The 26291-nt window shown below is 42.2% G+C and overlaps 1 protein-coding gene across 2 annotated transcripts; it reads left to right on the forward strand.

Moving 5' to 3' along the window:
* The first annotated feature begins 795 nt into the window (after positions 1-795).
* srebf2 (sterol regulatory element binding transcription factor 2) lies at positions 796-25760 on the forward strand. Of its 2 annotated transcripts, none has more exons than XM_084071712.1 (20): positions 796-1123; positions 5955-6334; positions 7111-7300; positions 7643-7815; positions 9278-9427; positions 9594-9893; positions 11335-11449; positions 11588-11742; positions 12093-12297; positions 12652-12827; positions 14059-14308; positions 14841-15010; positions 15668-15836; positions 16913-17030; positions 17426-17535; positions 18711-18843; positions 18968-19139; positions 20228-20404; positions 22746-22857; positions 23329-25760. In XM_084071712.1, exons 1-20 carry the CDS (start codon positions 1033-1035, stop codon positions 23544-23546), a joined length of 3564 nt encoding a protein of 1187 aa, XP_083927838.1. In that variant the 5' UTR covers positions 796-1032; the 3' UTR covers positions 23547-25760. The 2 variants fall into 2 exon arrangements, with proteins under 2 accessions (XP_083927838.1, XP_083927839.1); XM_084071713.1 differs by having other exon boundaries at positions 7673-7815.
* Positions 25761-26291: the final 531 nt, after the last annotated feature.

The raw sequence follows: 26291 nt of genomic DNA on the forward strand, positions 1-26291 counted from the left end.
CAGCTGGTCTGCTGATACTATTAATGTATTCATTTAATAGTATCATAGTACATTAATAATAACGTAACAGATAATTGAAAAAGTTATTTAACTTATGTGTACAATTTGAAAAAAAATCGGATTTTTATTTATATATATAATTTGTTTATTATATGTAGGCTACATACATACCAGTTTAATATAATTTTATATTATACCTGCTATTGCATATCTATTGCATTCCCTTTGTACACCCATGGAGTTAATTAACCAAACCAAACCCCAGCATCACAGTATGTGAGCTTGTCTATCGCCTATTTTCAGCAAAAGCTTTCCCCACAATAACAGAAAACAGAAAAGGCCCTAGTATTGAGCTCTGAGGGACTTAGGTTACCCATATGGGGTTTAAGTGATTAACTATCAATTAATTTAGTTGGGGACCCCCTGGATCCCTGATCCTGGGAGTCCTGGTCCCGGACCACACTTTGAGAACCACGCATTTATAGCCTAGTCATGGTGCAAACTGAGAAGGAATGAATAATGCATGACAGCAATGATGATGACCAACATCTGCCAGGAGTTCCTCAGGTGCATGGGGTCATCGGCACGTGCACTTCTTTTCACGAAGATAGGGGGCGCGGTTTATTCAAATTGCACGAAAGCTTCTGATCGTTGACGTACTATCACACCACGGCGAACACGGCGTTTCCATTGGACGACGGTCACTGGTCTCATGACAACAACAGCCGCGTGTAGGCCAATCAGAGCTCGCCCTGGGCCACAGAGTCTGTTTGTGAATGACGTAACAGACGAAAACAAGATGGCTACGTCTTAATCATAAATCGTTTGTAAATGAGTTTATTTCAATAGGTAATCTGCCTCTTTTAAGGCGGTCGGCGATGTATTATCCGGCTTCTGTGACATTTATATACACTTAGATACGATCATTAAAGTGTTGGCATTGTTAGCGTCTTCAACAATAGTGCGGATCTCGTTCCTTTTCGTGTGTAACCCTCCGGTGACAGCCGGGGAGGCGAGGTTCTGAAGCTGAAGATGGACAGTGGGGAATATATGTCAACCATGGAAAACATGGATCCAACTTTAGCGGAATTAGGGGACGAATTTACCTTAGGAGACATCGACGGTGAGTAAATTAATGCGACGGTCATGTCACTGATGAAAATCTCAAAGTGTGGTTCTCTCAGTGGTGGAAAAAGTACTCAAATTAATACTTCCATGTAGGAACACTCTGTTACAAGTAAAAGTCCGTAATTCAAAATTTACTTGAGTAAAATTACAAAAGTATTGAATCAAAATGTACTTACAGTATAAAGTATAAAGTACTCATTATGCAGAATGTCCCATTTCACAGGTTTTCAAATGTATAAAATGCATGAAAATCCTTTGAAAATAGCCTAAATGTATAGGGCGGAAGTGGTTAATGCATGTTTTGTAATAATAATCAAAGTGCTAAAGTTTTCAAATGATTGTAGTGGAGCAAAAGTACAATATTTGCCTCTGAGATGTAATGAGTAGAAATACAAATTGGAAAGTAGAACCTCAACATGTTTGTCAAAAAGAGGGTACATGAGTGAGGAAGTTTTTTAATTGCCCGTTTAAAACCTTGTTTACATTTTAGATATACCAGACTTTAAATGAAAGTACTTGAGTAAATGTGCATGGTTACTTTATACCACTGGTATATGTGTCGCTTCTAAAGTTTGTGATGGCCTATTTCCGCTCAGTCTGACGTCCAGAAGGAGTGATGCTCATAATTGCTCATGTTGTGTGTCCAAGGAGTCAACCTTATGCTAAGGTTGACACAAAGGGAATTTGACAGTGCTAATTTCAGGATTCAAGAATACCTTTATTCATTACTTCATTACATCATACTGGTGGTACACAAGAGTATTCTTTGGATTTGCCTCCTTGACATTGTAGCAACAATGAAAAAAAAGAAGAAAGTAGCAACATAAAGCATAACTAAATATTCGATAGCCCTTGTAATATATATATATATATATATATATATAATATTATTAGTAACATACTTGTCAAGTATGTTACTCATATATTGTTTTAAACTTGTAGTCTTCCAGTCAATTTGGCAGCACACTGTTGCAAGTTTCTATGCTGTGGTCACAGAAACATGAATTCAACGAACATGGCCATGAATGAAATCATTGATGTAATTCTTTCCATGAGTGTGTTTGGGTGCATCATCCTTCACAGTTAGGTGTGTGTGGACGGAGAAGGAACACTTCAGAATGTGACATTTGCTCATATTGTTGCTTACTGCAAGCCACCAGGGACATGCAAACCTTTAGTCATTACAGTTAAGAATGTATTTCTTCATATTCTTCTTTTGGATTAATTTAAAGTCTGGTATATCTAAATGTAAACAAGGTTTTAAACTGGCAATTCACAGCTATGCTGTGAACCAAGGCTAGCAGGCATACAGACTCAGTGAACAGATAGCATCACCGTCCCAATCCACCTCTTATCAAAACAAGTTTTGCTCTCTGGCAAACACTGAAAGGCTGGGGCTTTAGGTGCAGGGTTGTCCAGCGCAGAGTCACCAGATTTCAATTAGAGTGGAATTTTACTGAATGCTAAGTCACCAGGTCAGCCTGATGTGCTGGTGTGGTGTCATACAATGTGGGATAAATGTGGCTATAGGACAGGAAACTAGTATTTTCATCCTCTCACCACAATGGCTGATGGATTCAGAAGCTTACAACCTTGCAAGCTCAGTTGTTTTAATGGTTGCACTGTTTGCTTTTAAATGATGCCAATACAATGCTCTATCTATATAACCAGAATCAAGAGCAATGAGTGTGCTGTGGTTAGTTTCTCAAAGAATTTCCTAGTCAAATTTCAAACATTTACTGCCAAAGTCTGATAAAATGGACAAACTTGCTAAAAACTACCAGCATTCAGCTGGTGTCTGCCATCTGGTTTAGATTTTTCTTTCTATAGGGGGCCTGTTGCAGGGTACTAACTTGCAGACAGAAGCCCAGGCCTATGCCATAGTTACTGTATGTAATACCCCTTTTTCATTGTGTCAGAAGATGTTCTGACTGTACAGTGATGCCTTGACTGAGGAATTCACTGAGAAACTGCACTGCAGGAAGCTTGTACTTGTAACTTGAAACAATTGCTTCAGTTATTTTCTGTTTAGCCTCAGTCTGTTAGTGAAATTAATTAGATTTTCCGCCAACAGTCAAGAAGCAGGTTCCATTGACTGCTGAAAAATTGCTCTCATCTCATTCTCAAATAGCCAATCTGAAACCGTTCGGTCGCTACCTTTTTAATAAGAAACAAAGTGGCCTAAATGGCCTGCCTTGCTAATTTGGTGTTTCATTCAATTTGCGGAAGCTTTTTGTTTTGTTTAACAAGAAGAAACCCCCCCAAAATATAACATTAAGCCTGTAGCTTAGCTCGCTGCTAGGTGAGAATTTGTTCTTATTTATTGAAGAGTATTTGAACTTAGAAGAGTTTGTGCACTTAACCCTAAATTCATCCAGTAACATTCTACCTTCCCCCATTGCTCCCCTTGCAGTTGTCCCTCCGGTTGGTTACATAACCTATTTTATTTGCATCTGAGCAGCCTAGGAAACTGTCCCCCTTTGACGGTTTTATCCCTTTGTGTGAGGCTTGTCTAGGGATCTGGGGGCTTCAACAGGGGCAGCTTTGTTCTGTCTCCTATGAACAGCCTACCCCCCATGGAGGTATACTGTACACTATGCACTAGCTTGCGTGCGCCAGCGCCATGTGCATTTGCAGTGCATGCATGTGGATTCATCATCAACTGTTAAGTGTTGCCGCAGTAGCACTCAAACAGAAAATTCCATTTGATGCACAGTCGAAGCTTATCTCAAAGTACTGTGTGCAGCTGTGCACATGCTGTCATAAAAGTAATTTATCTCAGTTGTAGGTCACGCAAATCTATTGTTTTGTCCTGCTCTAACTGCACTATAATCAAATATGACAGCTTAGAGACCAATGGGTCCCTATTTATTCAATGTCTCACTCTTGCTGTGATGTTACCCATTTATAGCTAAATTAATTATTATACTCTATAGTCTGAGCCTTGTTGACAGTACTAATGCCTTTAAATGATTGATGAAAGAGGCCCTTGGTGTGTTGTTTCAGTGTGGTCTTGCTCTGTACAATTCAGAGCAAGATTTCAAGGTTGTGGGCTGTGTGATGGTTTTACTTACACTATCTGTGATATAGTTCAAATGGCAAGCTTTCTCTACTGTCTACAACCACGTGGAGCCTATGAGACAATTATCAAAGTCTCATAGTCCAAAAGTCCTGCAAGAAGACCACCTGCTGTAGACATGATCTGCAGTACTAGTCCATCGTTTCTGTCCATGGTCAAGCTGGCTTTAACTGATAACCTGCACGATGGGCAAACATAAGAACAGTTGACAGCCTGGTTTACTCAACACAACACATGTGTTGAATGCAACATCTATTCATACCCAAATTGGAATCTGTTAGATTTATTTTTAGCATGGTTCCAGATATATTCTTCTGAAGTTTAAACAGAGATACAGAGTTTTATACACATGGGGTGGGTTATCCAAGTTCATTGTGACATCCAAACTGTAAACACTCCGAGATTAACCTTCTATCTTAAAGGAGAGAGCCAGACCAAAATACATGTGGATTGTATCTGCCTATAATCAGTCACCAACATACCTGATTATAGGCAGATACAATCCACATGTATTTTGGTCTGGTTCTCTCCTTTAATATTGTTGACTTATACAGGAGCCATCAAACAAAAAACAAAGTTGCAGGCACTGCCTGAGGGACCCAGGAAGTTCAACCAAAACTGACACACAAGAAGGCAGTCTCGCTAGCAAAGATGAACAAGCACATACAAATGAATATATCTTTATCAGATTGATAAATATATATGTATAGATCTATCAGAATCGCTGCAATCGCATGTTGAGGGCAAGTGATTACATGCTTTTCTGCAATGCTCAAAATAAGCTTGTTTTATTTATTTTTGTTTATTACAGCACTTGAACAGCACCCGTCCATCATCTGCTTGGTTGCGTTGTACAGCTGGTGCACTCATTGTACAGCTGGTGCACAGTCTGCACTCTGCACACTGTACAGCCAACCTGTTTGCGTGCAAAGGAGCCTAGTTCTTATCTAAACTGTCCTTTACCTCATTGCCATTGTCTCTCAGGGCCATCAGTATTAAATTACCTTGGATTTATTTTTCCAGGGCTAGCCATTTGAAGGTCTTTTCCATTAGCTCTCACTCTCTGCTCCCTGAATCATTGCCAGAACAGTAGCCATTTGTGTGTGTGCGGTGTGCGGGTGTGTGGCGTGAGCGCACACCAAGTCAATGCCACTACAAAAAACTCTTAATTCTCCCCGTCTTAGGCAGTAAACAACGATCACACCTCAGAGAGTTCTGGCACTGCACTCTGTCTTCTATGGACGACAGGAATGTCTGTCATTTGCGTACGAGCACTGCAATTATCCCTTCTTTCTTGTTTATTATATTGACTTAACAGGAAGATATCTCACTCAAGGACACTTGTGAGAGATGAAGATAATTTCTTGCTGTAATATAGGGTAGTAGGCAAGTATTACCTCCTGCCACGTTTAGGCAGGCAGCCAGGGTGCAAAGTAAATGAGGCAATTAACATCCAGCACGGGATCATTTCTTGAGGTTAGATTGCAAGGTATTATCTACAAATGTGTCCAGGAAAGGCAGACAGAGAGCAGGGGAATGACATGCAGCAAACAGTCCGGCCGGCCGAAAGTTGAACCGGCGACACGCTGAAGAAGGCATTTTGCACCCATGTGGAATAATGAAGCATACATACTGTATTTTAATAAGTATTTTGTCACATTTCATGTCACTGAAAGAGTGTTGAGCATCTCGTCTCAATTTCCAAAAGAGTTGACCTGACTGCTGCTCTCTCTCCCTGTCCCCTCAGAGATGCTCCAGTTTGTGAGTAACCAGGTGGGTGACTTTCCAGACCTTTTTGAAGATCAGATAGCCTCTGCAGGCTCTCTACAGAATGGCACAGCCCCACGGCCCGCTGCTCAAACCGCACAACCCCCCAAGGCTCCCCAAACCCCTCAGGCCTCAACCCCCACGGTCTACCAGAGCTCCAGTGTGGGCCTCACACCAACCCAGACACTGGCCCCACAGTCCCTACCCCTCACTCCGCCACTCACCCCGGTACAGACCCCCGCAACCACCCCTGCCCCATCTGTGCCACAGCAAGTGACCCGCACCCCTCCGCTGCTCCAGCCACGACCCCAGACGATACAGCCCATCCAACCACAGCCGACAACTCAGACAGCCATCCAGGTAACTATTATTTGACAGTTTACTTTAATCAGCGTGGTTTGAAGGCAGGCCACTGTCCTCAAGCTAGTTGGAGAGTGATCACGATTCACTCTACTGGATGACTGTTCAAAAGGATGGGCCACTGGACAGTTAGGATGTTTCATTTCAACTCTTCATTTGTTCATTTGTAAGCATAATAGGGAATTCCACCAGCCTCTTTCCAAGTTATGCTAAAATCAGTCTGTGGCAGGTGGGTTTATCTCCTCTGCCTGTGGCACTTTGGCTGGTAACCAAACCTCATTTGGACTATTTTCCCTTATTACACTTGATGGCTAGCCTATTAAACAGTAAAAGTGGCTAACAAAGTTGGTTCTCTACCCAAACTGTGATGCTGGTCTATTGTAATAGTTGTAGAAGGCTTGTTAGGCTAATATTGCTCTAGCTGCAATTTCACTCTGTCATGGAGCCTCTGCCGATTAATTTCTCCATTATTTTGTCTTCTGTACTAAAGCAGATTTCAATGAGCACTGACTACAAAATAATGTAATTACATTGTCTACACCCAAGCCGATCTAAGCAAAGCTGTCATCAAGTTGATGAATATACTGAAAATGTACTATTAGTGGAAGATATGATAAATAACAGTACTCACTGTAAGACGAAAAGAAAACAACAAAACAAAGCTACTTCTTAGTTGTGTGTATTATATGACTATTCACCTCATAGTGAAAACCAGTATATATATATATAATACTAGAAATATTTTGAATGTTTTCTCTTCTCTTTTTTTTACCCAGGTACACACACAGGGTATTCCAGTTCAGACCCAGAGTTTCCCAGTCCACACACTGGTTCAGACCCACAGCCAGGCCGGGCTTCCCATCCAGACACAGGCACCACATACTGTGATGATCACCTCCAATGGCACCCAATCACGATTCATACAGAACCAAGTCATCTGCCACCAGAGTAACCCTGGTTTCCAAGGTAACTGTGAGGACAGTTTTGTGTACTGTTAATGAAGTGGTTGATGTTTGTTCAATAGCTTCCAAGTGGACTTACAGTAGTTTGTCTCCAAATCACAGTGGAAGTAACACCTTGAGCTTTGTTGTATCACCATCCTCAAATTTTCGGTCTATATATGTTTTAGTCACTTGAAATTTGTTAAATAAACCCAATCCATCAATTATAGTATAATATTGTTTCTGAACAAAACAAAGGTGTTTAAAAGCAAACTTGTCATTCCTGTGGTTTTCTATAATCTGTCTGTATCTCTAGTTGTATTCACCTCCATTGTTCTTGTATTTTGACCCCCATGTTAAACCACAGTTCATCTGTCATCTCATCTCCCAACCTCAGTCCTTCAACCACAGATGCAGAGTATCATGACATCACCGCAGCTCCAGCCAATGACCATTCAGCATCAGCGTGTACTGACGCCAGCAGGGCAGACCATCCAAACTCTCTCCGCAGCACACCATATGCAACAACAGGTTCAACAGGTACCTGTTGTTGTCTGTTTTAATGCTTTTTAAAGCACAGATTCATTTGTATAGCTGAAAATAGTCACTGGAGAACAGGTTGATTTCAAATATCAATGACATAACCACGCTGTGATGTGATTAATCTATGAAGGATTAATGAAATCTTGTTAATGTACATTCAGAAATAAATATAAATGATTGAAAGTGCAATTTTAATATCAGTAGGCCTACAAATACCACTGGTATGTTCAACTAGAAAGGCATCTTATGAAGAAAATGTAGAGTCAGCGTACAGTTGAGTAGGAGAAAGGCAGCATAATTTTCCACACAGAGAACTAATCTAGTTGTTGTGTAAATGAGGAGGTGATCATATGTTAACTATGTTATATAGTTATACATAACTCTTAACACTGATGGCAACCCACCGGCTAAGGATGGGCGCTCCGTCTGACAATTCGATATATTTCCTTTAACCACTTAAACCCTATATGGTTGACCGGAGTCCCTCAGGGCTCTAAACTAGTGTGCTTTCGGTTATTGTGGGGAAAGCTTTCGCTGAAAATAGCAGATCGACAAGCTCACAGTGTGTCACACAGCGCAACGCGTTGTGAGCTTGTCAATCTGTTATTTTCAGCGAAAGCTTTCCCCACGATATGGATGCTGCTGGGGTTTAAGTGGTTAAGTAATGTTAGGAAACACTGTCAACCACTGCTGTTACCTGAAGATCTGCAAAATTGACCAATGTATTGGTGGTCGCAAATTCCACAGAATACTTGACTTTGCCTCAAGGAGGCACACTGTTTGGAGTGAGGAGTGACTGCCTTTCCACTACGGCTTATAAAATGCGTTGCAGCGGTAATTAACAAGATGATTTAGCAAAAATCAATGGCAAAACACTAGTATCATAGGAGGAAAATAATGCGTTGTGATAGATTTTTAAGGCAATCTTTTAACTGGCCAAGCAGGCAAGTGGAACATGTGGTCAGCTGGCCTGGAGGGTTTTAATAGTCCGTCCAGGCCAGCTGGCAATTTATAATGTTGAGCACTGCTTTGGGCAAAATGTAACCTAATGCCAAATCTAAAAATAAAGCCATTGACAGGAAAATGGTCCATGTTTATGTACAATATATGGTCAGTGCTGTGAATATGCAATGACATTTATTGACAACTGTGTTCCTTAAAGTTCTAATCTTCGATTACAAAGAGCCAAGTTTCAGCAGACCAGCAGATGACTGCATAGTGTATCGAACACCTTATCACAATGTCCCTGGTTTGATTCCAGCTTACCTGTAGACCTGTGTTACATGCCCCCCCTCTCAGTTTCTGAATGAATTGCCATTGAACCTGTAAACTCGAGTATGCTTTGGTGTTCTCAAATGGCACATAAACATGAATGTGCCAATGTGCTTATGCTGTGTTTTGGATCTCTCTCTCTCTCTCTCTCTTCTCTCTTCTCTCTTCTCTCTTCTCTCTTTCTCAGGTTCTGGTCCAACAGCCTCAGATCTTGAAGACAGACTCTCTGGTTCTGACCACACTGAAGCCAGATGGTACCCAGGTTCTGTCCACCATGCAAAACCCCGGGATCACCACCCTGACCACCCCTCTCCAGACCACCGCTCTACAGGTCCCGGTTAGTCAGATGTAAACTTATAGAGAGATGCAACACTCCACACTCTTATCCACCGTCAATGTCAGTCTCCTGCTCTCCTGTCCCTTTCTTGTGTCATTAAACTTCAATATGACCTATAAATGTAAATAGAAAAAAGAAGGTCATTCTCCAATTCTGTCTCTTCTAGACTCTGATGAGCAGCAACATCCTGACCACCGTCCCTGTTATGATGGGGGGTGGAGACAAGCTGCCAATCAAGCAGCTGCAGCCGGGTTCCGCCCACTGTGGAGGTGGGGTCAGGCCAGGCATGGATCACAGCCAGATGATGGGGGGAGGAGGATGTGGAGGAATGGTGGTGGGTCCAGGAGGAGTGGTGAAGGAGGGAGAGAGGAGGACCACCCACAACATCATAGAGAAGAGGTACAGGTCGTCCATCAATGACAAGATCCTGGAGCTCAGAGACCTGGTCATGGGAAATGATGCCAAGGTCAGTCTCCATGAAGCTGCAAGGGTTTGTGGGATGTTAAAGTTTACTTCTGTTTTATACATTTCATTATTTGATCTTTCTTGCCTACTTTTCCTTTATGCACTTTCCGTTAACTTTTTTATGGATGTGGAATGATTACTGATGGTCAGTGTGGTCAATTGAAGCATTAAACTCCTGACTGCGTACCACAATATATTGATAGAGACATCTGAGGTCTGCTCACAGACTCTTTCACACTGTGTTTACCAGTATGCATTGAGTGTAAGATCCTCGTCAGCGGAAACACGTTTACAGTCAGTAACTGCATATTGCACAAAGAACATGAAGAACATGTTGGTCGGGTTATGTCCTTCACATTCTTACATGGTCTGCAGCCACAGTTCTTTCTCCTCCAAGTGACATCATATGTCAATTGGCGAAGTGTTCCTTTTAATGTAAAACACACTGGCCCTTCATTTATCAATCTAACGTAGAAACCAGAGCATATTTGAGCTCAGAAATCATCTTAAGACAGGGTTCACATTTTCATAGAATGTTTGTATCTTGCCAGTGAGGAAGAAACAATATGGCTGCTTATAGCTAACCTTTAGATGTTATCATCACTTATAATACTTCTACAACACATTATATTTGACAGCTTGTAAGAGCCTAAATATCTCCACTAGGCCTAATAGCTATTGTTTTGGTACAGCCTATCTTGTTATGGTTCAGTTTGTCCTTGAAGCAGCTACAGTATAACTATGATCTCTGCCCTGTGCTCGAGGCAGAACTACCGTACCACTGACATGATTGTTAATGTACATCTGACCATGATATCATGTAACATAAAGCATAGTCATCAGCACCTAGAATATTGTCTCGACTCCTATGTGCCTCATTGATTGCTGATTGATCCAGAATTCCACGACACCAGTCACAGCATAAGAATGTTCGGTTGTTGATAAATGTGGTGGTTGAAAACAATAATTTAAATATCAAGCCCCTAAATGTTTACACAGGTCTTACCCCTAGAGTTAACAATGTGGAGATGCATAATCCCTCCAAGTACAGAAACTTCTCTAACCTCTAATTAAATTCATTACACTCGGGAACAACCAGCAGGCTCCGGCCTTAGGACCTCAGACTGCACACAAGCACGTAAGGGGATAATAATTCAGAAATGTAATTAGGCCAGGTGAACAGAGGAAAAAAGGTCAGATCTCAATATGGGCAGTGTGAAATATATACCGTGCACAAGGTGCATGTTAATATACACATAACATATGTAGTTAAAGGTTCAGTAAGTCATTTAGATATATATAGCTCTATATTCTGATAGCAATCATTGCTGTATAAAGTATTTGTTCAATAACAGGGGTCTCCCTCCCTTTCCAGCTTTTTAGTAAACAACAATTTCAGGTCGGGATACACATTTTAACTCTCATAATGTTTTGAATCACAGATGCACAAGTCAGGAGTGCTGAGGAAAGCCATCGACTACATCAAGTACCTGCAGCAAGTAAACCACAAACTACGACAAGAGAACCTGGCCTTGAAGATGGCCAACCCGAAGAACAGTATGTGTTCCTGCCTTATTGATATGTTCTACTACAGCACCTTGTGATGTACAGTATGTTGGCATAGAGTGCATTTTTGATGCTCACTCATCTTCTTATCCTCGGTTCTCTCTCTCTTTCTCTTTCTCTCTCTCTCAGAAGGTGTGGTTCTCTCTGAGGATGTGGAGATGAAACAGGAGGAAGTGGTGATGATGTCGCCTCCAGCATCTGACTCTGGCTCTGGTTCTCCTCACCAGTTCTCTCCGTACTGTGTGGACTCAGAACCAGGCAGTCCCCTACTGGAACATGACCAGGTAGGCCACAGTCTGAATGAGTCTGCATGGGTTCAAAACACTTCCACATTCACACAGCCTTTGTTGATAACATATATCTCTCAAACACACGCACGCACGCACACACACACACACACACACACACATATATATTAGGTTGCCTGGGAGGCAGAAAGTCGCAGGTGAGAAGCACTCAGCACTCATCCGTGGGATGAAAGAAGTTATTGATTATTATTATTATGTATAGATGTGCTCATCATATGAACAATGCTTCTTTTTACTGTAACTTCCCCTTCCTCCATTTCTGACAATGTCTCCTAATTCATTATCATCTGTCTGTCGGTCTCTGTCTCTCTCTTTCTCTTTCTCAGTGTAAGAGTGAACCAGAGTCTCCCTCCTCTGTTGGAGTGATGGATCGGTCTCGTCTGCTGCTGTGTGCCCTGACCTTCCTCTGCCTGTCCCTCAACCCACTGCCCTCCCTACTGGGCTCCGAGGCCGCGGGGAGCCCTGGCCTGGCGGCAGGCCACGGGCCATCCAGGACCCTGGTCTGGTTCCCTAACCACACACACAACTTCGGTGAGTGGGATCCATTTGATTGTATTACCCTCTCCTCAAAGTGTTTACTGTATTTAAGTTTTAAATCTGGACCTAGTTTAGAGGAAGTCATCAGAAAACCCCTTTGGTAAAGACCCAGGCATGCATGGTGACCAGTGACCACTGATACAATAACATCTGTGATCAATCATTGTCTCAGAAGCGTGAAATTAACTACTCCAGCACTATTTGCCAACTCTTAAACTGTTCTGTTTTAGTTAATTATTTAGAACAGCACTGTCATTCCTATATTGATTTGTAAATGTATTCCAGTGCAGATTTCTAAACAACTTGTTATAATTCACACCTCATGTTTCCTGCCTCTTCCTCCTCCAGTGTCGTGGTTAAGGTGCTTGTTGCCATGGGTAATAGTGTGGGTGCTGAGTGGGGTGGGTGCGGTGTGGGGCTGCGTGAGGGTGCTGTACCTCTGGGAACCGGTGACACGCCTCCACTCCCCCAACTCTGTGTCCTTCTGGAGACACCGCAAACAGGCCGACCTCCATCTCAACAGGGTGAGTATAGGTGGTAATCTCACGTGACGTAATACTATGTGTTTGTTTTCATCTGCGTGGCGTACCATATGGTGGGATCTGCAGGATGTAGACGATTAGAGCGTGCCTGCCTGGTAACATTTCAAATGCAGGAGAAGTAATGTACCTGATTGTACTTTTTATGAGAATGCCATGGATTATCTGGTACAAATTTTATTCTCCTGTGTTGCAAGCTCCACCCATCTGACATCTAAGTAGAATAAAACAAACTATGAAAAGTATTTGTTTGACTGTGGTCAAATATTGCATATCGCTCTATCATTGTCTAGCGTTTATTTGCACTTGAAGAACAGTTCTAATGTCTCAGTTTAGCTCTCCTGTTTTTTGCGTTGTGGTGCTTTATTGGAAGCATTTGCTAGTTCAGCCCACGTTAGTTCAGAGACTTACGCTTTCACAAAGAGCCATTGAATAATTTAAGCCCCGCGGGTGGTGTTATGCCCAGAACGCATCCATTCACAGTATGGGTTCAAATTCAGGCCATGACCTTTATTGCATGCCATCCCATTTCTCTCTCATATCCTTCCTTTCATATGAGCTGACAAAGCACAAATGTTTAAAAGGGTGTTTTCTTTGTGGCATCGTGATGGCTTATCCAGCTGGCACACATACAGTACCATCAAACAGACCTGAGTAGGTAATAGATGTGTAGAGTAGGTCCTCCCCTGCTTACAACGTAGGGAGATCTTATATTCTGTCGCTGTCAGGCAGAATCCTTGTATCTCCATAGTTTTTTTTTCTTTTTTTTAAATTAAATTAGCTATGAGCTTGTAGTTTTTGAAAGTGGTTAAGTGTGTCTTTGGGTTTTATAAATATTGAACCTATGAGAAGTATTAACAAGAGCTTGTGAGTCAATAATAATTACATTGGGTCCATTGGAACACAGCTTATTTTTTCCATTTCCTGAAAAGTAACGCTTTTGGACATGCACGGTTTCCACCAAACAGCAACGATATACTAGCACAGTAGCTAACCAACAGACCATGCCGATATTGACCATTCATAATTGAGCATTCAACAAAGCCATGTAAAATCCATTTATTTCAGTTTCCCTATTGTCTGAGTCAATAAAAGAGTTTCCCTATTGTCTGAGTCAATAAAAGAACAGCTAGAAAGGGAATTGGATTTCCCTCTCTCCTGCTTATCTTTAGAAAGAGGCCTGACTTCCTGTATGCACCTGTCTCTTCCTTTGCAGGGGGACTACACAGCGGCTATGGCCAGTCTGGAGACCTGCCTGTCCGTGCTGACCAGAGCCCTCCCCTCAACCAGTCTGGATCTTGTCTTCTCCCTCTCCTGGAATCTGATTCGCTACTGCCTGCATCGTCCCACCCCCTTGGGCTGGCTGGTTCACCAGGTTGGAGGAAAGCATGAGGGGGATGAGTCTAAGACCAGCGCCCGGGATGCAGCTCTTGTCTACCACAGGCTGAGTCAACTGCAGCTCACAGGTAACTGTTAGGGCACATTTATACTTCATTGTATGGTTGCGTCGTTGAATGCAGGGGTTCATAAAAAAAAAAAAGGGGACAATAAAACAGAGCAGAGTATTGTATATTTTGCGTGGTAGGAAATGGGGCAGAGCAGCTAATTCTGATTCTTCTCCAGTCTTATAAACATCTATTTGTTGATATCTAGTCATAATTACATCATACATTATTGGCTATATTGATTCTTTTTTTTTTGTCATTGTAACTTGCAATTGAAAATTTACCCCATTGCCGACACACTGTACAGATCACGGTTGCACAGTAATATGTTTATAGCACACGTGACGCCGGGCATAATACTTATGTGATGTAACAATATAAACAGTATTCATAAGAGTCACAGTAGTACTTGTGTGTTATTGTTATGTTTTTTTCTGAAATCTGTCCAACAAACGCAGACTGTATATCATTCTTTAACAAGTCATCCGCCTCTTTCCACTGTAGTATTTACCTAACTTAATAACATGGATCATTCGTTCCTCTCTCTCTCTAGGGAAGCTGCCCCAGCGTAGCGGCCTGTGGGCCTTATCTCAGTCTCTGAATGCTGTCAACCTCAGCCAAAGCGCCCAAGGCAAGATGGCTCCCGCTCAGCTGGCTGAGATCTATGTCACCGCGGCAACAGCCCTGCGCACTGTGCTGGGCCACCACCTCTCCTGTCTGCCTGTCAGTGTCTCAGATGATCTGTCTGTGTCTGCCTCTGTCTTTATCTGTCTGCACCCCCACTGGGTCATTATATATATGTGTGTGTGTGTGTGTGTGTGTGTGTGTGTGTGTGTGTGTGTGTGTGTGTGTGTGTGTGTGTGTGTGTGTGTGTGTGTGTGTGTGTGTGTGTGTGTGTGTGTGTGTGTGTGTACATTATTTTCATCTTGTGCTCACACTTAACTGTAGATCTCCAGTTAATTTTTAAATGAATTATCTAACCCAGTTATCTGAACCCTGGTAAATACCTAGCTGTGTGTCTTATCTGACATCTTATCTGACATCTCAGATAAGAACCATTATCTTAACTGATAATGGTTCTGTCTATTGTTTGCTAAGTGCATAAATGTAAACCAAGTTACACAATAACACAGGATGAGACGGGGGGGGGGGGGGCTTAATTTGAAGGATGTTTGACTTACTTTTGAATTGCTGTGTCAACAGCTGTCTGTTACCGGATGATTCTGTTCACTGTTTGCTGTTACTTAAACATTGACACTCTATTCATCCCTTCTTATTTGTTGTTCCTATGCTATCTGTCTATCTCTTACTTTTGAATTGCATGAAACCTCACCTTCATCATCAACATCATCTTAATTTCTTACCCCTTCTTTCCTACAGGGTTACCTGTTGAGCTGTGCTGAGGGTGTGGCAAGCCAAGAACCTAAACCTATCCCTGACTGTCTGCGCTGGCTTTTCACCCCACTGGGCAGACAGTTTTTCCTGAGCTGTGATTGGTCCGTAAAGTCTGAGAACAGCGATGGGGTTTACACTTCAAAGAGAGACCCAGGTATGACACATCAGTGTAATATCTAGGCCTGGTGTTGACCATTTTTACACAGGCGGTAAAAATGAGCACAGTGCTCCCCCAAGCATGACGTAAGAGCAGTGGTGAAGTCTTGTTTTTTTGTAATGGGTACACTAGGATTAATCCCACCCTGCCTCATACACACTCACACACTCATTAATGACCTGCTAAAAAAAATAATAATCATGCAATAAAAACACAATTATGTTTGGTCGCAGTACGTGCACCCAAACATAATTGAATTCTTTCTAAAATATTGGGCATGTGTATCAACAATGTAGCAACATCAAAACACAACAATTACATTTACAGCTTGGTTGATTTAAATACTTTTTTCTACTGTTTTAATGTGAATCACCATTTAACTTTAAAATATATAGTGGATCAGACAGATGAAGCTGAATACGTATATCTTACACAATACACCAGGGGTGCCTGAGTGGACGCCCGTTTTGGGCACAAGATCACTTACTGTAGCTGTTTTCCAAGGCTGGCATGATCACCCAGTACCAGCCAGTGAAAGCCATGATTACTTTTACATACTAGGCAATAGAATTTTCTCATTCTGCTACCTTCTGTAGGCTTATTGGCGTCTCTTCCCGAACTCATTCTCAAAACGATTGTCTCCTCTTTCGTTAGCAGTGGTTTATATGTAGGTGTAGCAGCCTAGTAAAGTAAAAAAAACTGATTATGCAGCCAGTGCCATTCATTCATGTTAATCTGCGCTGCAGGCTGCGGCACTCCACTAATCATTCATTTAGCTTCATGTTCAAACCACCAAGCCTGAGTGTGATTGTTTGTCGATGGTTACACGTTTCCTGACACATTTTTCAGCGGTTATACAGAAATCCTGGAGCTTTTTCAGTCATTACATGGTGTTTACCTGCAGACAGAGTAGTGTAGACTGCACCACTGCGTAAGAGCCAAATGGCCACTGCGTGAATATGGTCAGCAGAGTATCCATCATTGAAGATGTTTTAGACATCGTCAATGTCTAAAACCTAAGCTTGCGTGTGTCATTTAAATGTTTGTTTGTTTCCCTTACTCTTCCGCTCCAGGTGACCCTGTTGCCCAGCTGCACCGGTGTTTCTGTGAGAAGCTATTGGAGAGGGCAGTGCATACTCTCATCCAGCCACAGAGCGAGTCTGAAGTTGACAAACGCAAAGATAACTCAGGGTAAGACTTCAGGCTCAATCAACACAACACTGCAGAGTAGAGCCAGACTGTGTCAACAGCTGTCTGTTACCAGATGATTCTGTTCACCGTCTGCTGTTAATTAAACATTGACACTCTATGCATCCCTTCTTATTTGTTGTTCCTATGCTATCTGTCTCTTTGTCTGTCTTATCTGTCCATCTCTTTGTCTGTCTTATCTGTCTATCTATCTGTCTATTTTCTCTCTTTCCTTCTGCATCTGTCCCTCACTCACTATCTCTTTTAATCTCTATCTGTTGCTGTTGCTCTTACTGTGTCTTCCCTTCCCCTCTTTCTCTCTCTCCTCTTCATGTTTGCCTCTTCCTGTCTTTTCTTTTCTCCTCACTTCTCACCATGCCCCCCCTCCTCTCTCTCAGGGAGTTCTCCTGTGCCCTGGAGTTTCTCCAGCTGTTGAACAGCTGCACAGAGGAGTCTTCCTCCCCTGCTCCACCCTTCCCTGCTCTACCCAATCACACCACCACGCCAGGTATGGAATGCACACACACACTCACACCCTTGTCCGAGAACGTGTGAGTGCGACACATTTATTTTTGTGCCAGTGTGGGCGAGATGTGGATCAGAATTCCTTTCATCTGCTGTTTGAGGAGGATTAACCAGATGTACTAACATTGTGCACTCTGCCACCTTGCATTGATTTCTCCCCCACGGCGTGCTGACAATCAATCTGGCTTTTTTATAATTAACTTTTCATCGGCTCATCACAGACACGTCCAGCCATTGATCTGAGCTGATGAATGACTTGAAATGGATGGGAACACTTTAGGCGACTCATGTCTCTCAGTTCAGCCCCCTATTAATTGCGTCTTGAGCAATTACAATTGAGCAATTCTTTTCCCCTAACAACTAGCAGTACCTAGACAGGCTTTTAATTTAATGTTAAACCTTTTTTTCTTTTTTACTTTTTATTGTGTACTACCGTAAACTTTTTTTTAATATCACATTTTTTATTCAGTATTTGTTTATAATTGTGATGCAAAAATTGCTATACAAAAACAATTATGATTAAATCGCTTGGTCATAACTAGCAAATATAGCAGACAAAAGTGTAAACTTGAGAGATATCTCACTGATCTTTCTTGTCATTCTCTGTAGTATAGTTTCCAGTACATTAGGAGTGGCATAAAGTAATCTAATGACTTTCATAGTGGTGAGAATGCTGATATTACAATTTACACTGTGTCCATAATTGTTTTGCTTTCTTTTTAGTGTTGTACAGTAGGTTAGTACTGATGTATGACATTTACAAGACTGAAAGTTCAAACCAGAATGAGAAATCCACCACCCATAACATTGTGTCTTTATGGGCCGTCAGAGGGGACATAGTTGTTGAGACCCAGCAGACATTGTTAGGCCCAGGCTAATAGGCATATCGTTGCTGTCGGGTGGAATACTTACAGTAATGTCCAAAACTGTTACTTTTCACGATTCAAATAAAAAAAATCTACAAGCTCCCGGGGGCCGGGTGGACCCTATGCTGCATGTCTCTACTCTCTCTCTCCTTGTTTCTTGTCTCTCTCCACTGTACTATCAATGAAGGCAGAAAAGACAGAAACATGTATTTTTAATAAAAGCACCGCTTGGTGTCAAACACTGGAACCAATTCACTCCTTTCATCCGGCTCGTGGTTTGTCCTCCTGACAGTTGGAGACCCAGTGAGTCGCTGGTGGGCATTGGTCCTGAAGGCTGCTGTTCATTGGCTACAGGGTGACGATGTCGCCGTGAGGTCACTACTGGCAGAGGCAGAGCGCATGCCCAGGGTGCTTCACACTCTTGAGTAAGTAAAATGAAACACGTGTGTATGAATCATCATCATATATCAAGGTCCTTTAATCCATGTTCACGAAAACAAATGAAGATGAGTAATGGCGTCTCTCCTTCCCTCACTTGTCCCATCTCAGCCACCCCTTGCCCAAGGCCGTGTTGATGCTGTGTAAGGCTGTCCAGATGAGCCTGTCTCCTCTGAAGGGAGAGGGAGTCATAACGTGTCTGTCTCACTGTGACAGAGCCAGCAGCTGTCTGCGCTCCAGCATCTCCATTCCTCTCGCCCAGTCTGCAAACTGGCTCAACAAGGTAGAGTAGAGAAAGCACAGCAAACACCAGACACTGCTGATCTTCATGTCAGGGATTATGAGCACTCAGGTGACTGTGTGTGTGTGTGTGTGTGTGTGTGTCTCAAAATCATGATTTGAAGTAAAGTACTAGAGCACACAAATATCTGGCAATACATTTTATTGAACTAGTCGTTTGGACATGTGGTACATCTTCAGAGCACTGGATCGGCCTGCATTTCTTCATTTGATGTTTCCAAGGGTAGACTGTGTATTCTTTGCTGCTCGCCAAACGGTAGTCTAGTCCAATAAAGTGTATGGTTTGATATCCTTGTGCTTCAGTGCTTTACTTCAGATAACGTATTTCTGTTCTCAAGATTTCACTACTCCAACAGAACCAGATCGGCCCACAGTTCCATGCTTGGTGGTTGGAGCACGAGAAACTACTTTATTCAGCCTTTTCTTTCTGTCTCTCTCGCTCTCTCTATCCCAGTCGGTCCTTTCGTCTCTCTCACAATCGTCCAGACAGCATATACCTACATGGACATCATCACATCTACTTGTACTAGCCTTTGTTCTATTTCACCATAGTTGGGGTCATGGTCACAGGCTGACGTGGGGCTGTGTGTGTGCACGTGCGCAGTGTGGCTGGTTGGAGGTGGCTGTGGTGCATTGTAGTTGCATTGCATGATCCTGAAGCCCAGTGCAATGTGTCTGCAGTGCAGTACAGAGGCCTCCCCGATCTGCACGCACCTGCAACACACCCCATCCCCACCATCACAGAGTCAAACCTAGAAACCATATGTAGATTTTTTATTTTATTTGATACTATGCATTGTCGTTAGTATTTTACTGTTAGTATTAGCTGTGATTGTAGTGAAATTATAATTAGTAACAGTTGTCATGGTAGATGAACGCTTTATCCTGGGTTTATGGAATTGAATTATTCTTTGTACACCACGGTACATGAAACGGTACATTCTCTGTACTGTAATAAATGTCTTCTACCTCGTTCTGTATATTAATACCGGCCTTGACTAAACAACAATTATTTCACTTTCACAGCTAATGAAAATGATGCCCTAATAGCCAGAGCCTCTTTTTTCCTAGGGGGTGGAGCTTTTGGTGTGTGACCTCCTGTTGACCCTGAGGACCAGCCTATGGCAGCGAGGAGGCAGCGGCAATGGAGAACCTGGCCCCGCCCCTGGATCCCAATTGGCTGGTTTCCAGAGGGACCTGAGTGCGCTGAGAAGACTTGTACAGTGCTACAGACAGGCACAACACAAGGTAAAGTCATGGTGACTCTGTAAGGTCTTCTGATCTGGACCTCCAATGCAATGTTGTTATCATCCACAGTTGGGCTTTATTTATACTTCGTCATATGACCCTTTTGGCTTGACAAAAGAAGACAGGGTCTAATAATGGCTTGGCTTCATGTGGATCTTGAACTCCATATGGCCAGTAAGTGACGTCAGTAATCTATATCAGTAGTTCTCAAACGTTTTCATGTCAAGAACCTCCAAATTGATATGTATTTGGCCGCAGACCTCTATCTGAAATTATTTTGTGCCAGGGCCAAGAATCTAAATTATTAAAAATGTTCCCAACACTTGCTCAAAAATAGCAGATGTACAGAGCTTGTATATCTGATATTTTTCAATAGCCAAAACACGTATAAAGCATGGATAAAGTGGTTAAACTCCCCAGACCCCACTTTGAGAACCACTGATCTATATGATGTATCTATAATGTATAACACTGAAGAACAGGGAAAACTGTTGCACCCTTCTTTGTTCTTTGTTCACGGTTGACTGCAGGTGCGGTGGTCTTAAAAAACATAAAGGAAAACTGGCAGAAAAAGACTCGCTCACTGCATAAATAATATTAAGGAAAACTCTTGAGACAGAGACTTAAGACTTAACTTTTATTTTTATATGCTCATAAAGTGCTCTGTGCTCATAGTTTATTCACTCCTCACTATGAGCACAGAGCACTTTAAGAGCATATAAAAATAAAATAAATTCTGTTTTCTTAAGTCTCTGTCTAAGGAGGTTTCCTTAATATGTACTGTATGCCGCCTTTTCTTTCCTCTATAAAGTATGACTCCATATTTGATTACGGTTTCAACCTGATTTGAGCACCATGTAAGAACAACATGACCTGTCTATCAAGGCCATGAAACTGTTGCTTGTATTCACAGATGTTTCTCTTTAGTAGTTTGTTTTGAACATGGTGTTTATCTGATTTACAGTAGAATCTATATTTCTGTGTATCAACCTTGAGGATCAGGTTTTACACCATACCCGACTCTTCCCAACCGTAACATGATGTTATTTTATCGGTGTATTAATGGTGCAAGGTTTACTGTATCCACGGGGTGTTTGATAACCATCTCTTTCACAACTGTTGATGATACTTTGCATACTTTTGACTTGCAATATCATATGAAGAATTATATCAAAGCAGGAAGCTCCTTGAATGCAACAACATATTTATTATAAGTCACTGTAGTTACTGACTTCAAAACTACACTCAAACTTATTTTCTATCAATTACACACGCCATGAAGCCTTGAATTCATGGATATTTTTACTTTTTGTCACATTCTTGCCAATTACTCGATGACTGCGTGGCTACTCAGTAGGAGGCTCTTTGAGACTCCACCAGTCATCAAATTAATTGATTGAAAATAAGTCATTTGTTGGTGAACTACCCATTTAGACCTGAGGCTGATTCTGAAAACGCCAGTTTTCTGAAAAACTTCAAATATTTATTCAAAATTTACAAAAAATGTATGTTGCTATGTACTGTACATGCATGTACTGTACATAGCAACAAGAACCCCAAAAGGGGTTCCTGTCCTGAAAGGTATAGTTACAAAAAGGCGTTCCCGCCCAAAATGAGTTAAGAAGCCAGGAACACAGTAGACTGTACTCACTGTACACTGACATATGTACTAGCAGCAGAACTCCATATCATATGAAACCCATTACTTGCTGATTTTCATGAAAGATATCAAAATGTCTCTGAGCCGCTACAGAACCCAGACCGAATCATATTTGTTTATTGTGTTCTGAGACTAGTGGGAAGCCGGGTAGGGAGGACAATCTCTGTTGGGCGGCTGTTCAGGGGGAAGCAGAATTGCGAATGATAACTTGAATGCATTACGCCCTCTTGGTGAAACTCCTCACTAAGATGTGGCTGGAAAAGTCATGTGTATCGGAGGAGGCATGGTTGTTTACGCCCTCCCCAAGACCAACCAGTAGGGGTCAGTAGTGTCATGGGGGAATTGGTGATTGGCATGACTACAGCATTGAGAGAAAAATGAAAACTGAAAAAAATTCGGGCCGTTATGTGGCCCGAACCTCTAGACTTCAACACCTACGTCCCACTGCCGATGTGACAGATATGGCGTGTGTGTGTCCGTCCGGTGTGTGTTCGGGAGCCCATGATGGTCCGCTTGTTTTTCACGTATGTGGCAACACCGCCGCTTGTTTCTCGCACACGATTGGCAACACGGGAGACCCGTACACCGCTGTACACCACCATGAGCATGCGCGCGGTCTCCAATTGTATAGATAGATAAAGAAAGGGATTGAGACTATGATGTGTGCTTCTGTTCCTCCAGGTGTTCCTACATGAGACCACAGTGAGGCTGATGGCTGGAGCCAGTCCCACACGGACACACCAGCTGTTAGAACACAGCCTCCGACGCAGGACGCACAACTCCTACACAGCTGGTAAGTAACACACACACACACACACACACACACACACACACATACTTATACATGTATCTGTGATTCAGATCACAAAATACAGTAAAACCTCACACACACATCAGCTAGCAACGTGCAGCCTCTGACACAGTAGCAACAGCTACCGATAACAGAAACCGATAAGTTTTTAAAAAACGGAAACCCACACGGCCACACACACCTCTAGGATGTAATTGACCTTGAGTGCTTGTCAGGGAGCAGTTTCCTTGTGGCTATTGCTATAATTTAAACATTAATGGGGAAATTGAAAAATGGGCTCTGTAACAGTGCTGGAGGGCAATGTCAACCTTTACACACACACACACACACACACATACACACAATCTGACTGTGGATACACAATGTAATAGCTATTGATTGTATTTTTCCTTTCTCTCTCTCTCCTTTTCTCTGTCTACCTCCTACACCCCCCCCCCCCTCCGGTCTGTTCAGAGGGTGAGTGCGTCCTGGGCGAGCGGGAGAGGGCCCACGCCATTCTGCTGGTCTGTCGTCACCTGCCCCTGCCTCTGCTGACCCCTCCCGGCCACCGCGCCCGCCTGCTAGCTGAGGCCAAGCGCACGTTGGAGCGCGTGGGGGACCGGCGCTCCCTACAAGACTGTCAACAAATCCTCCTACGTCTCAGTGGAGGAACAACCATCGCTGCCTCATGATCTCACACACACGCACACACACACACACACACACACACACACACACACACACACACACACACACACACACACACATAATTTATCATTTATCATTTATCAGATATTAGGGCTAACTACTGTAATGACCAACTCAAACAGTGACCTCTCTATATTGGATATATATGGTGTTGTTACTCACACCCACACATAGACACACACAAACGTCTATTATTAGTCTCATTCATATGCCAACACAATTCAAAACCAATAAACAGAACAATACACTGCCGATCTACACGTGGACAGTTAACTTGTACCATCGCAGACACGTCCAAACGTCATCCCCAATACTCACACTGAAGGAACATGCACAGAGTGAGGCCAAAACACTGGAAGGTTATGCATGTGCTTCTTTGCCAGTGCAATGGCATTGTTGCAGTGTTACTACGCCACCTGTTGGACAGTAATGGTATCGCGCTGGCTTACAGCCCTGTTGTTAATACTGCTACTGTATGAGGAAAATCAGGTTATAGAGCCCCAAAGGGAAAAGGGACCATTATCTCATGGCTATTTAAATTAGTGAATAACACAGAAGCTTCATTTAAAGGCTTCAGTGCATTCAAACATTGACAGCCAAGCTCTTTTTTTTTTAAACTTGCCTGTCCGTTTAGGATGCTGGTGGACAGACTAGCTTGCTTTGTAGCCGTACAGTGCTGAGTAGTGTCTATTTCTATCTACCTCATACACTGTACAATGCCAGCATTGTACTATGGCGCAACATGGGCTACCTGAGCACTGCATCATCTGACATCAATTGCAATCAAGTGGCACTTTTTAAACTGATGCGTCAGTACAGTACAATGTTGTTCTAACGATAGTATGCCACGCAGCTTTGTTTTAGAGTTAGCACAGTGCAATATAGCTGTTGCTGCCGCTGTAGGCAGTTTGCTGCCTATGACAAAACGAGGAAAGTGTACAGTATCATTTGAAGTTATTGAATTGGAAAATACCTTTTTATTTAAAAAGAGGAAAACAGCCAATTCCGTAGGCCTATAGGTTGAGTTATACACACACACACAATCACAACGTGGAGCAGGAACACACACACACACACACACGCACGCGCGCACGCACACACACACACATGCACATACACACATGTGATTGTATATAGTTTGTACATAGATAGAAACAGTGGTCTTAAATAGATTAAAAAGGATGTCCTCACCTCCTGCTAGAGAGAAATACAAGGAATGACAAAAACACGACAAACTGGGTCTAAAATGTTTTTGGAAACTGGAGCCACCAGAATACCAACATTAGCTCAGACAACCATGCCCTGCCCAATGTATATCAAGTGGAAATAAATGGCCAGGTAAGATTTGGTCCCTAGTCATCATGCGAAGGTTTATCTGGGAAATGTAGTCAATGTGTGATGTAAAGCTCTCAAGCGTAATGGCCTTGATGTAGTTATTGAGAATTATTTTATTGTTTTATTATGAAGAAATGCCGGAGGAGAGCTATCGTGGAATCAGTGTCCAATTGGCTTCTCCGTTTTATAATGGTCTGTCTGCCTAAAGTCGACACTTCTTTTCTCATTCCTTTTATGTGTTCTGATTGTCTTATTTAATGGTTGTTTAATGGTTATGTAACATTATTTTATTTGTTTTTGTTTGAAACTGCTATGTCTTTATTACTATTGTTTTATATTGGCAAGTCAACTTAGGGGCAGAATTGTTGGGAGGTGAAATTTAATAAGAAGTTGTATATTTTATTGAATAAAAAAACACCACAATAATAATAAGACAAAAGTATCCGTAGATTAGCATGCTACTTTAGGAATACTATTACTTTGGCACTTGTCAGTGTTATTGAAAATAGTTCTATTCAAATGCTTACAAACTGACACGAGATTAGCCCCTCAGCCTCAGTCTACCAGCTGGAACCAGTTTGTTGGTTATACACCCACGAGTCACGACCTAGCGGGACCTTAAAAACTGCTTTTATCCACCTCTGACTGTCATCACGGATTATTTTTTTCCCCAGACTAGCGTGCAAAGAAGAAAAACGTGCACAGCATGCCATCTGCAGTGGACAGAACTGTTGCTGTTATTGTTATGTTACAGAAATGTCTCCTCTTGTCTTGACATCCCCCAGATGTGTGTATTATTTTCTGAATTTCTATGTTCACTTTGATTTTATTTTTATTTTTTAATAAAACAACAGATGACAGTGGTTGGTGAAGTGCTTTAAATATCTTGTCTCCTGTTTGAGAGGAAACAAACTGAACTGAACACTAAAAAGCCCTTGTTGAGTATTAAACCTTGTCTCCTGTTTGAGAGGAAACAAACTGAAAAGAACACTAAAAAGCACTTGTTGAGTAAATGTATACATCTTAAAATGATATAGAGAAAGGAAAAGGAACTTAAAAAGCACTGGGAACTGGAATGAGAATGTGTTTTTCTTTCTTTGACGAAACAGAGCAGCAATTGTGGGGAGAGAGAAGGCAAGTGCAAATGGTGAAACAAAAACATGATTGATTGACACTTTGATGCGTCATAATTGGAGTGCAAAAAAAAGTTTAAGCCAGCTTAACTTTTTCAAACGTCATAGTAAGGGGCCTGTGGTGAGTATTATAGGGTTTCCGTTTCCCTGTTTACTTTTTTTTGCCTTTTAACCCTTTTTCTCCCCAATGTATTAGTTATGCCAATTGATTCCTTCCCTCCTCACACACTTCTGTGTTGTCACTGCTGTTGTATCCTACTG

Source organism: Gymnoscopelus microlampas (assembly GCF_963454915.1).
Source record: "Gymnoscopelus microlampas genome assembly, chromosome: 11".
NCBI lineage: Eukaryota > Metazoa > Chordata > Actinopteri > Myctophiformes > Myctophidae > Gymnoscopelus > Gymnoscopelus microlampas.